The 13601-nt window shown below is 39.1% G+C and overlaps 1 protein-coding gene across 2 annotated transcripts in view; it reads left to right on the top strand.

Annotated features, from left to right (window-relative positions):
* Positions 1-13601, top strand: part of FAM189A1 (family with sequence similarity 189 member A1) — a 383608-nt gene that overhangs the window by 354323 nt on the left and 15684 nt on the right. For both annotated transcript variants that reach the window (XM_037910747.2, XM_043523432.1), the window contains 2 exons: positions 3437-3597; positions 7737-7872. In XM_037910747.2, coding sequence (XP_037766675.1) covers positions 3437-3597; positions 7737-7872 — 297 coding nt within the window. The remainder of the gene's footprint in view (positions 1-3436; positions 3598-7736; positions 7873-13601) is intronic.

Here is a 13601-nt window from a genome sequence, read left to right as displayed (position 1 = left end):
TAGACAAATTCAGACTGGAAATAAGGAGTAAGTTTTCAAGTCAGGGTAATTAACCATTGGAACAACTTACCAAGGGTTATGGTGGATTTTCAGTCACTGGCAGTTTTAAAATCAAGATTGGATTTTGGTTTAAAGATATTCTCTAGTTGAAAGGGAATTATTTTGGTGGAGTTCTGTGGTCTGTGTTATACAGGAGGTCAGACTAGATGATCACAATGGTCCTTTTGGCCTTGGAATCTATAAATCTATGAATAAGAGCAAACATATAAAACAACAGGGCTAGACGTATATTTCCCCTTACCTACATCTTAATCTTTTCTTGCAAGCTCCTCTCAGCCCAGTTCACCGCATGTCTGTCTGAGAGAGACAGATTGTCCTGCTGCAATGTGCTCCCTGTGACACAGTCTCCCTGTACATCTGTCAGAGACTCCACCTAGGCGACTACTGACACCCCACTCAACCCCCCACCTCCTGCCTAGGCTAGCATCTTTAAGGTTTTAATATACCTTTTGTTCCTAGGTTCAACCTGGGAAGAGCTTTGCCAGCCTAGTGGGCGTCAGGCCAGAGGTAGTACGTAGCTATGAGTTTGCTCCTCCTCTTCTAGTAGCATCAGTAGAACACACTGACTGAAAGGAGTAGATTGACTGGTGGTAGCAGAATCTGGAGCATGGGAGGCTAATTACTTAGTAGATATCCTGGAAAGTATAACTTGACAGCTAATTAGTAAGCCTCTAATTGTTAATTTCCCACAAACAAAGGAAACCTGGCTCCCTGGCCCTCCACTGTATTACATCATTGAGACTGTGACCTTTAAGTCATCTTATACATAGAGTGTTTCATGGAACAATGATTACTTTAAGCTTCTAAACACAAGGAGCCAGATTAATTGCTGGTGTAATGTAAAATCAGATTTACATCTGAGATGAGTTCTTCCCAGAAAGGTACAACCCCTGCCAAGCTAAAAATGGAACCCATTTGCTAGGTCTTCTAAACGTAAACATTTTTGTTTTCCTGTTATATGGCTGCTTCTTTAATCTGTGTCAGTGGAACTTTTGTAAAAATCATAACAATGCAATGAGACAACAGTACAAATAGATGTATTCACTTGTTTCAGTAAAAAGCAGAAGTGTGCCTTCAGAAAATTTTCTTAGCTCAGTTGTTTCAAAAGGTGAACTAAAGACCCGATCATCTACCAGTCCTACAAAAATAATATGACAGCAGAGACTCAACACAAGGTGAAAGAATGCCTCTCTGTGTTGTGATTGGCTATTGGTGTGCTTCTCCCCATGCAGAGCGTATAAAACAGGGTCACAAAGGCCAAGTTTCATTTGATCTTCAGAACATAGTATCACACAGTCATTTAAACCTGCTAACAGGCTCATTAGGCTATTGTTTTTCTATATCACTGAGTGTTCTTTTTGATCCTATTGCTGTGTTAGAGCCTGATCAGCTTCAGGCCCTTGATTTGTACTTCTCAGTCATTGTTACTGTTTAGAGTTTGGTACAGTTGTATTTTTTGTTTTTAGTAGGGCTGTCGATTAATTGCAGTTAATTCATGCGATTAATTAAAAAAATTAATTGCGATTAAAAAAATTAATTGTGATTAATCACAGTTTTAATCGCACTGTTAAAATAGAATACTAGTTAAAATTTATTAAATATTTTCGATGTTTTTCTACATTTTCATATATATTGTATTCTGTGTTGTAATTGAAATCAGTGTATATTATTTTTATTACAAATATTTGCACTGTAAAAATGATAAAAGAAATAGTATTTTTCAATTAATCTCATACAAGTACTGTAGTGCAATCTCTTTGTCGTGAAAGTGCAACTTACAAATGTCGATTTTTTTTTGTTAAATAACTGCACTCAAAAACAAAACCACTTAAAACTTCAGAGCCTACACGTCCATTCAGTCCTATTTTTTGTTCAGCCAATTGCGTAGACAAACAAGTTTTGTTTACATTTACAGGAGATAATGCTGTCCTCTTCTTATTTACAATGTCACCAGAAAGTGAGAACAGGTATTTTCATAAACAACGAGGAGTCCTTGTGGCACCTTAGAGACTGACACATTTTTGGGGGCATAAGTTTTCGTGGGATAAAACCCACTTCATCGGATGCATGGAGTGAAACATACAGTAAACTGTATATATATCACAGCACATGAAAATATGGGAGTCCCCTTACCAAGTGGGGGGGTCAGTGCTAACGAGGTCCTCCGACTTGGTAAGGCAACTCCCATCTGGGAGGAGGGATAGCTCAGTGGTTTGAGCATTGGCCTGCTAAACCCAGGGTTGTGAGTTTAATCCTTGAGGGGGCCATTTAGGGATCTGGGGCAAAAATTGGGGATTTGGTCCTGCTTTGAGCAGGGGGTTGGACCAGATGACCTCCTGAGGTCCCTTCCAACCCTGATATTCTATGATTCTATGACTTGTATTAGGTGAATTGAAAAATACTATTTCTTTTATTTTTTTACAGTGCAAATACTTGTAATAAAAATAAATATAAAGTGAGCACTGTACACTTTGTATTCTGTGTTGTAATTGAAATCAATATATTTGAAAATGTAGAACGCATCCAAAAATATTTCAGTAAATGGTATTCTATTATTACCAGTGTGATTAATCGTGATTAATTGTTTTAATTGCTTGACAGCCCTAGTTTTTAGGTGTGGGAATGTGTGGGTATAGGGGAGGGTCCTTTTTCTTTTCTTTTTATTCACAGGATTACAGTATTTTAAAACTGTATACCATATTAAAACATAGCAATTTCTATACCACACCAACTATAAAAATATATTAATATTGAGATAATTTATTTTATAAAAACAAATACAAATTAGATTGAATTCTCATGTAATGAAACATGGGTTTGTGGGATACTTGTCATTTCTTATTTCTTTTTTAAAAATACATATTTAGCATGTAGCACCTGACTTTTAATATGATGCATTCCAAATTGGCAGTGAGAATGTGCAAATAGTTATTTTAATAGGTATAACGAAGTGTTCATTATTTCTGAACAGGTTATACCATTAATCATTTAATGCTTTAACAAATTACTTTATAAGATAAACTCCTGTTTTCTGCCACACTGTTCAATCTGAAATGTCTGTGTTTTCCATCCTGGTGGTAGAATATTGTATTTCCCCCAAACTTTATGAAGATTTTTGGTGTCCTCTAAGAGTTTAATGAAATCTTGTTTTACTTCTACCAATTTCCTCATCCTCCTTTTGGGCCAGGTTCTACGCCCTCATACTGCATAGTACTCTAGTAGTACTCTGTTCCCTGAAGCAGACCAATTGATTGCAGTAATGCTACTTGTGGTACAACCCAATGAGAATAAGGATGGCAGAATCTGTCGTCTTCTTATTTTTGTTATTTCCACCATTACCATCTGAAGAAACCTTACCTTTTTTATTTATTTTCAGTTTCTGCCACAGAGGTCACATTCCACCAACCCGGACTGTATGACTCCCCATGGAACTATTCTGCATCAGACCCTGGACTTTGATGAGTTCATACCTCCAATACCACCACCACCCTATTACCCACCTGAATATACCTGCGCACCTGTAATGGAAGCACAGAGGTAATTCTTTGTCCCTGAACATTAATGTCATTCCTTCATAGCTTTGGGCCACAAATTGACACTACTTCAGGGAAAAATGAATTATACAATACAGACAGCCCCATAGTGTCAATCCTTTATAGTGGATGTCTTTTCCAAAAATATGAACTGTAGTTTCATGCATGTTTCACAAAATCTCTTAGAACAACATTTTAAAACTAGTGCTGTCAATTAATCGCAGTTAACTCATGTGATTAACTCAAAAAAATTAATCGCAATTAAAAAAATTAATTGCACTGTTAAACAATAGAATACCAATTGAAATTTATTAAATATTCACCCAGCAATATCGTCAATCTGTCCAGCTACATACTCAGCCTGGCAGAAGAGTCTGTCCTATCTCGGGGACTCTCTTTCTGCCCCACCACTCCCACAAACATGATACAGTTCTGCGGTGATCTGGAAGCCTACTTTTGCCGTCTCCGACCCCAAGAATACTTTTAAGATAACACTGAACAGCACACTGATACACAGATACCCTCTCACCAACAGCACAAGAAGAAGAACTCCACATGGACTCCTCTTGAGGGTCGAAATGACAGTCTGGACCTATACTTAGGATGCTTCCGCTGATGTGCCCAGGCAGAAATTTTGGAAAAACAACATTGCTTGCCTCATAACCTAAGTCGTGCAGAACGCAATGCCATCCCCAGCCTCAGAAACAACCCTGACATTATAATCAAAGAGGCTGATAAAGGAGGTGCTGTTGTCATCATGAACAGGTCTGACTACCAAAAGGAGGCTGCCAGACAACTCTCCAACACCAAATTCTACAGGCCACTTTCCTCAGATCCCACTGAGGAATACACTAAGAAACTGCATCATCTACTCAGGACACTCCCTGTACTAACACAGGAACAAATCAACATACCCTTAGAGCTCTGACCAGGGTTATTCTATCTACTACCCAAGATCCACAAACCCAGAAATCCTGGACGCCCCATCATCTCGGGCATTGGCACTGTCACTGAAGGACTGTCCGATATGTGGACTCTCTACTCAGACCCTAAACCACCAGCACTCCCAGCTATCTCTGTGGCACCACTCATTTCCTGAGAAAACTGCAATGCATTCATGATCTTCCAGAAAACACCATCCTAGTCACCGTGGATGTAGAGGCTCTCTACACAAACATCCCACACACAAATGGAATACAAGCTGTCAGGAACAGTATCCCTGATGATGCCACAGCACAACTGGTTGCTGAGCTCTGTGACTTTATCCTTACGCACAGTTATTTCAGATTTGGTGACAATATATACCTCCAGACCAGTGGCACCATTATGGGCACCCGCATGACCCCACAATATGCCAACATTTTTATGGCTGACCTGGAACAGCGCTTCCTCAGCTCTCGTCCACTCACGTCCCTTCTCTACCTACGCTACATTGATGACATCTTCATCATCTGGACCCATGGGAAGGAAACCCTGGAAGAATTCCACCACGATTTCAATAGCTTCCACCCCAGCATCAACCTCAGCCTGGACCAATCTACATGGGAGGTCCACTTCCTAGACACCATGTGCAAATAAGCGATGGTCATGTTAACACCACCCTATACCGAAAACCCACCGACCACTATGCCTACCTTCATGCCTCCAGCTTCCATCCTGTACACACCACACGATCCATTGTCTACAGCCAAGCACTGAGATACAACCACATTTGCTCCAACCCCTCAGACAGAGACCAACACCTACAAGATCTTCACCAAGCATTCTCAAAACTACGATACCCACACGAGGAAATAAGGAAACAGATCAACAGAGCCAGATGTATACCCAGAAGCCTCCTGCTGCAAGACAAGCCTCAGAAGGAAACCAAGAGAACTCCACTGGCTATCACATACAGTCCTCAGCTAAAACCTCTCCAACGCATCATCACTGATCTACAACCCATCCTGGACAACGATCCCTCACTTTCATAGGACTTGGGAGGCAGGCCAGTCCTCGCCCACAGACAACCCGCCAACCAGAAGCATATTCTCACCAGCAACTACACACCCCACCATAGTAACTCTAACTCAGGAACCAATCCATGCAACAAACCTCGATGCCAACTCTGCCCACATATCTACACCAGCGACACCATCACAGGACCTAACCAGATCAGCCACACCATCACCAGTTCATTCACCTGCACGTCCACCAATGTAATCTGCGCCATCATGTGCCGGCAATGCCCCTCTGCTATGTCCATCGGCCAAACTGGACAGTCCCTACGTAACAGGATAAATGGACACAAATCAGATATTAGGAATGGCAATATACAAAAACCCGTAGGGAACACTTCAACCTCCCTGGACACAAAAAAGCAGATTTAAAGGTAGCCATCCTTCAGCAAAAAAATTTCAGGACCAGACTTCAAAGAGAAACTGCTGAGCTTCATTTCATTTGCAAATTTGACACCATCAGCTGAGAATTAAACAAAGACTCTGAATGGCTAGCCAACTACAAAAGCAGTTTCTCCTCCCTTGGTGTTCACACCTCAACTGCTAGAAGAGGGCCTCATCCTCCCTGATTGAACTAACCTCATTATCCCTAGCCTGATTCTTGCTTGCATATTTATACCTGCCTCTGGAAATTTCCACTACATGCGTCCGACGAAGCGGGTATTCACCCACAAAAGCTTATGCTCCAATATGTCTATTAGTCTATAAGGTGCCACAGGACTCTTTGCGACTTTTAAAAGAAGTAGTATTTTTCAGTTCACCTCACAGAAGTACTGTAGTGCAATCTCTTTATCGTGAAAGTGTAACTTACAAATGTAGATTTTTTTGTTACATAACTGCACTCAAAGCAAAACAGTGTAAAACTTTAGAGCCTACAAGTGCACTCAGTCCTACTTCTTGTTCAGCCAATTGCTAAGACAAACAAGTTTGTTTACATTTATGGAAGATGCTGTTGCCTGCTTATTATTTAAAATGTCACCTGAAAGTGAGAACAGGCATTCGCATGTAGTCAGCGTTGCAAGGTATTTATGTGCCAGATATGCTAATCGTTCGTATGCCCCTTTATGCTTTGGCCACCATTCCAGATGACATGCTTTCCTACTAATGATGTTTGTGAAAAAAGTAATGCATTAATTAAATCTGTGACTTAACTGCTTGCGGGAGAATTGTATGTCTCCTGTTCTGTTTTACCCGCATTTCATGTTATAGCAATCTCGGATGATGACCCAGCACATGTTTGTTTTAAGAACACTTTCACAGCAGATTTGACAAAACGCAAAGAAGGTACCAATGTGAGATTTCTAAAAATAGCTACAGCACTCGACCTAAGGTTTAAGAATCTGCGAGGGATGAAGTGTTTAGCATGCTTTCAGCAGTCTTAAAAGAGCAACACTCCTATGTGGAAACTACAGAACCCAAACCAAAAAAGAAAATCAACCTTCTGCTGGTGGCATCTAACTCAGATGATGAAAATGAACATGAATCGGTCCACTTTGCTTTGGATCATTATTAACCAGAAACCGTCATCAGCATGGACGCCTGTCTCTGGAATGGTGGTTGAAGCATGAAGGGACATATGAATCTTTAGCGCATCTGGCATGTAAATATCTTGCAATATTGTGATAAATTTTTTTAATCGCTTGACAGCCCTGTTTACAACATTGATTTGTTTATAATAGTGCTAGTGTATAAAAAAAGACCATGATGGAGAAGTGGATGAATTCAGACAAGACAGGGATAACAATATTTGAACATAAAACAAGGATTCAGATTTACTATTAATTTTACCATAATTGTTAGCATTATACACAGAAGTTAAAAGTGAAAGTTAATCTTTTGAGGAAATTGCCTTTAATTTAGTGTACATTGCTATAGAGTACTGTATGTGCAAGACATTAATGCCTATAGAATACATTGGTAAAAATGGCCAGTTTATCCAAAAATGAAATACAATTTTTAAACTATCCTTTGAATTTAGGCTTCATTTCACTTATCTGATGAATCTCTTCAGTGGACTGCTTTGTGATGGGCTCAGTCACAAACTCAGAAACATGCATCTGCTAACTACATCATTGTGGAAGATGACAGTTTTCCAGGTAAATCCAGTTCAGTGAAATGATAAGTCAACATTTATTTTCTTTAACAGAGGTCTCCATTTGGACTTTCCTCGTTCCCCCTTCAGTGCTTTATATGAAGTCACCATTAACAGCCCAGGAATGCTATATCCAACGGAGCTGCCCCCTCCTTATGAAGCAGTGATTGGACAGACCCCTGCTAGTCAGGTAAGGAAAGATCAAAGGAAATAGGGATGAATTCTCTTTGGCCATTCTCTTACTTACTAAAGAATTTAGGAGGTAAAAGTACCTGAAGGACACAGTGATAAACATGTTTGAATTGTGAGCACTTTTGCATTCTTTAAACTGATAATTTCTGGTCCAGTGCCTGTAAATTAAATGGGTGTTTTCTTTTCCCAGTCATAGCTTGTGACCTTCACCTATAAGTCTGCATCCTCCTAAATTCTGGGTGCATGCTTGGATAAATGTTTATATAAGACATGGCATTTCAGTTGAGGTCATTCATTTTAAAAAAATCACAAAAATAACCACAGAACATTGGAACATCACTGAAGAAATCCTAGAAGAGATTTGAGCCATTGAAGCAAGGAACCTTTTTTTTAGGTGTCGATGGAGAATGACATTCTGAAGTGAGAGTGGGCTGCTTGGGCCCTTTTTGTAAGAAGAATCCTCAAGTAGGAAGCAGTTTTCATTTATTCAGAGTAGTCTACTGCCTACAACAGGGAGATTGCCTTACTTTTCTTTAATGTACTGTGCATAGGTAGGAGATTAGATTTGCTAACCAAGAAGGTAATTTTGTTTGGTACAAAATGTGATGATTCCATCTGTGTGTGTATTAGAAATACAGCTCATGTGACATATAATTTTAACATGTCCTGTGGTCTGAGCTTAGATTAATACAAATTTCTATATAAAATTCCATTAAGTACCATATTTGAGTTAGGAGAAATTCCTGCAAAAGACTATATATTAACTTAGATCAATTTAAAAAAAGTGCTTTGCAGTTGGAATTGGATCTCAGATTATCTTCTGGAAATAAGCTGGCATAGATTTTCTTATAATGACTTGCCCAAGTCTTGACAGAAAGGCTTACACCCAGTGTCAAAATTTACTGTCTGCCAGTTCTAACATATAGCCTTCCAGGAACAGAAACCAAGCTGGCCCCAAAATACTGGGAACTGACCTGCATCTAGTGATTACATTAAGTGATGAGGAACTATACACAGCTATATAGTGAACTATAAGAAATAGGGACATATTTCTGTAATAAAGCAATGAGCAGAATCTACATTTGTTTGTAATTTTGCTATTGCTCATACTTTTTGATGCTGTTACTTGCAGTAATGGCTGATATATTGTATCAATAACAATGTTCTGTAAGCCCCTTAACTCCATTATGAGCTTTAACAAAAGGTCCAGTATATCTCATTTATATTTTTCAGTTGTATTTTCTGCCTTTATTTCATACCATACGACTCAAAATCCATTTAGACAATCAGTTACAGAATTATGGTGCACATGGGGGACACAGTTAATGCCATATTAAGCAGTGATATGTGAGGGGTGCTTGGTGATCACGCTGATTAACTGCCACCCTATATAACAGTCTCAATTTCTGTTTTTTACTTGCTTCTGGGATCTTTGATTTTCTTCAAATTTCAGTAGAAACTCAAGGAAGTCTGAGGAATTTAACATCCAACTACTGCTTGTCAGGGTTGAGGTGAACATTTGCAGAGTTATGTGCATATAGCTGGTTAACATTGCATCTATCTATACTATGTGTTACTAGAGTGCTTCACATTCACTCAGACTATACAAGAAATAACTTGTGGTTGCTCTGCCCCAGGGAAAGCAACATATTAAGAAACATTAGATTAAAATATAAATACATGACTCACCTCCACAGAGGGAAAATTGCTGACAATTTAAAAAGTGTCCAAAGAAAGCAGCAATGGTGGATGCTCAAGGGATGTGCAGCTAGGCTTAAATGAGACACATCAGACATTCCAACCTTCTTAACTCACAAAGCAGCTTCTGCTAAGTCTTTGTTTTTCTCGCTTAGTCTACTTATACCTGGTAGAAGGTAGCAACAGGCCAAACATTGTTTTCCTCTGATCTGTGTAAACTCGAAACTTGTCTCTCTCGCCAACAGAAGTTGGTCCAATCAAAGGTATTACTTACCCCCTTGTCTCTTTGATTTATTCTTCAGTCATAGAAATGAGTCAATGAAAATTGCTTCTGGACAGCAAAATTTGAGAATCCCAGTTAGCTCGTTTCTCAAATGTTATTTACTGAAATTCTGCCCTGTTTTCTTTACAGCATTAATTGTAAAGGAATCTGAAAGCCTTAGGGTTTTTTGCAATGTTTTTATATTTGTCTTATCTCTACCTTTAAAAAAAAGGCAAAAGCAATTAAAATCATATCTGGTTTAAAAAAAATTTCAAATGAGAATTTGTATGCGAGAAGGTTATATAAATGGCTATTTATTTATTTATATTTAAATACAAAAATATGCCTGTCCACCATTCTGTGTGCTCTGACTATTAGTCAGGATCACAATTTACACAGAAACAGCCACCCCAGCAGCACATGGCACTCACAGACAACAAAAATAATTAACTTAACAAGCTAGTAACTTAAAGCAGCAAAATTATCCTCTACCCTATTATGTCAGGCCTCCTCAAAAGAACCCCCTAAGCAGATGCAGTGTCCATAAATCTCTGACAGTTGAGTCAGTGTCAATGCACCATCCATTTATCTCTGGGCTCCTGGGTTCCAGTGTTGGTTCCGATCTCAAGTGAAAATGAGTGGTGGATTTTTAATTATTATGTGATAATGATTATAAAGCTCTTATTGGGTGTTAATCCACATCACCCCACTGTATGTCTGGCAGTTTCTAGCCAGGAAAGCTCTAAGAGTAGATTGGCAAGAGGCGTGGAAGGTGAGGAGTGAAGTGCATTGGCAGTGGTAGAGTTTGCAGAACAACTTGTGTTCTTTACACTTTCATTAACATCAAAGGCCCAAACCTACATTCACTGTGGACCAGAAGTCCCAAGGAATTTAAAAACCGAACACAGCCTTAAAATCAGTGACAAATTTAGATCTGCAAGGAATATAGAATGGAGCCTCAAATTCTTACATACATGCTATACACTCTCATATAATATGCATCAGGTTGCAGCACGGTCTGAATTGAATTGACCGGATTTATAAACTCCTCAAAGGCAGACTTTCCAATGGAAATAATGGCAGAGCTTTAGCTACAGAAGTGCTGCTGGGAGCCATTAAGCAATAATAGTTCTTAAGCCTCTTACTGAGCTTCAGGCATATTGTTTTTTGTTTGTTTTTATGGGGCTTAAGGTCTTTAGCATGTTATCAAATTAGACGCAGCTATTTCCTGGATAGGAACAGAAAATGTCAGTGCTAGTAGCAGTGGTTGCTTCTAAATACAATTTGCAGCTGTCATCCATTCTGCAACTTGTTGCTTTTCACATTGCTTTTCCAGGGGTGATATCTGCTAGGGTTTGGCGAAAGACAAGAATAGAAAGACCCAGACTCTGGATAAATTATTCCAGTAAATGTCTTATAAGCTTTACTAATTTGTAGGCTGTGCAGGGTTGCAGAAAGCATGGTTTAGCTCAAGGCTTAAATTCTCATATAGTATTTCCCAGTAAAATGGAGTCTGAATGTTGAAAAAAATGCTCAATGAGAGAGAGAAAATCTGAGAACTGTAAGTGATTTTTAACTCTCTCTCTCGATATCTAGGCTTCCTCAAGTGATTAAAAACTTTCCATGCATCTTCCACTTCTTTGGATGCCACTGAGCAGCTGAAGCCTCAGGCAGTCGATATTTTTATGTAGAGATAAAAGATATTGCCATCCTTTCTCTATACAAAGAAGATGCTCATGGTACTCTGTTGGTATTAAGAGAAGGGATGTTGTAAAGTGGAAAAATGCCCTATCTATTCCTCAATATGGTTTCCAGTCTGCCAGCAAAGTACCGCCACTAGGAAGGCCAAATATTACATTTAAAGAAAGCTATACGCCAATGTAAAGAGTCTGCACATTACAGCCAGGAGCCCAAAGGTTAAGCTGAGAGGTCTTGTCTTTTCATTTATAACAGGAAACTTTTCTTACCAATTTTCAGTGGAAGAGCCCTATGTTTCCAAGCATACTATCTTATTCACTCAGCCCCATTTCTTAGGAATATGCTAAAGGAGCTCTTGGTCCATGTGGTGCTTCTAAGGCTGAGAAAGCAAGTGACTCACTTTGAAGTTGATCTTGTACACCAGAATAAATTCTAAAGGGTTGAGAAAGAATGATGTAATTTTCACCCTTACCCTGGAGAAAGACTGTTACCTCCAAATTCTCCCTGCATAATCCACTCCCTGAATAATTCACTCCCTGGAGGAGGCAGTAGTGTCTTGGTGTTAGCAACTGAGCCATTGCACAGGTGAAAACATTTCACCTTCTTGCCATTACTGAAAAATTCAAGGATTCCAGGCTGTGTTCTCGGTATGTTCCATTCAGACTAAATGCCACGATATACAAGATATGCCTGGCATTACTGGAAGTGAGCATTGGTAGGAAATATCTTACGTCTGATTCAGCAGGCAAGAAGTTAGTTAGCCTGATCTACACTGGAAAATTAAGTTGGCTTAACTACGTCACTCAGGGGTGTGAAAAGTCTACACCCCTGAGTGGTGTAGATAAGCAAACCTAATCTCTGATGTAGACAGTGCTAGGTTACTGGAAGAATTCTTCCGTTGAGCTAGATACCACCTCTTGGCGAGGTGGATTAACTACGCTGATGAACCCTCCTGTCAGCAGAGATGGTGTCTACACTGAAGAGCTACAGTGGCACAGGTGTGCAGCTAACATTACAAAGTTAAACGTGGCCGTACAGGAGCAAATGTGATGTGTTCTGCTAAAGATGACATAAAATCTCATGCTATACTGACCTTGTCTTAGGGTATAGTTTGGTACTCTTGTTTTATTTATAATTAGCATTTATTCTTTTCCAATAGCAGGTTCCCAAAGAACTGCTAAAAATCTGATGGAGGGGTTAAAAACAAGGTTAGGGGCCTGGTCTAAAGCCCATTTACTTCAGTAGTGTTTGAATCAAGTTCTTAAAGATTTTAAAAATTCTCCCCCTTTAGCATGCTCTCTTTGAGCACTGCTCCCTCTTAGTGATTTTGCGGAGAAGTCTCCAACAGGAATTCACATGAATATGGAGTTATGAATGTTGTGTCTAACTTTAATCAAGTTGATAGCTTTTTAATGCTAACTGTTTTCCCTTAATGAGTAATAAATCAGGCATTTATCTGTATTTTGTTTTGCAAACTCTCCTTGCCCATACACCCATCTCTGTTTTTTTCAGAAAAAACTATTTTATCATTCCTTATGAGACTTTGTGATTTACAGAAACCCATCAGCTGACTTTTATCATCTATATTTAAAGTGAAATTTGTAAACTGCATTTCAATGAGAAAAATACATTAAGGTGTTTTAAAATGATGGGGAAAAGGCTTTGAAGAACTTTTCAAAACCACAAACTGTGCTGCATCAGTGCATAATTGGGGGTGGGGGGGTTAGGGGGAAATCATCCTTGAATTTCCTTTTGGCAGAAGGAACCATTTGCTAATAATAATCCACCCTTGCAAATTGTTGGCAACTGTAATAAGTCCACTTCTATAAATAATAATAACGCCCTACTCTTATAGAGCACCATCCATCTAGAAGAACCCTGTAGCATTTTAGAGATTACTACATTCAATACTTAAATGTAGGTACTTCTGCAAAGTAAACCCAAAAGCTGTTCTGCTCTAGTTTTTCAAGGACCGAAAGTAAAGAATATTATTAATGTTTATTATGGTAGAGCCTAGGGACCAACCAAGAATGGGGCCCCATTGTGCTAGGTTCTGTACAAACTCGGAG

This window comes from Chelonia mydas, chromosome 10 (genome assembly GCF_015237465.2).
Source record: "Chelonia mydas isolate rCheMyd1 chromosome 10, rCheMyd1.pri.v2, whole genome shotgun sequence".
Lineage (NCBI taxonomy): Eukaryota > Metazoa > Chordata > Testudines > Cheloniidae > Chelonia > Chelonia mydas.
The sequence above is the reverse complement of the archived record's forward strand: the minus strand, read 5'-3'. Positions and strand labels throughout refer to the sequence as shown.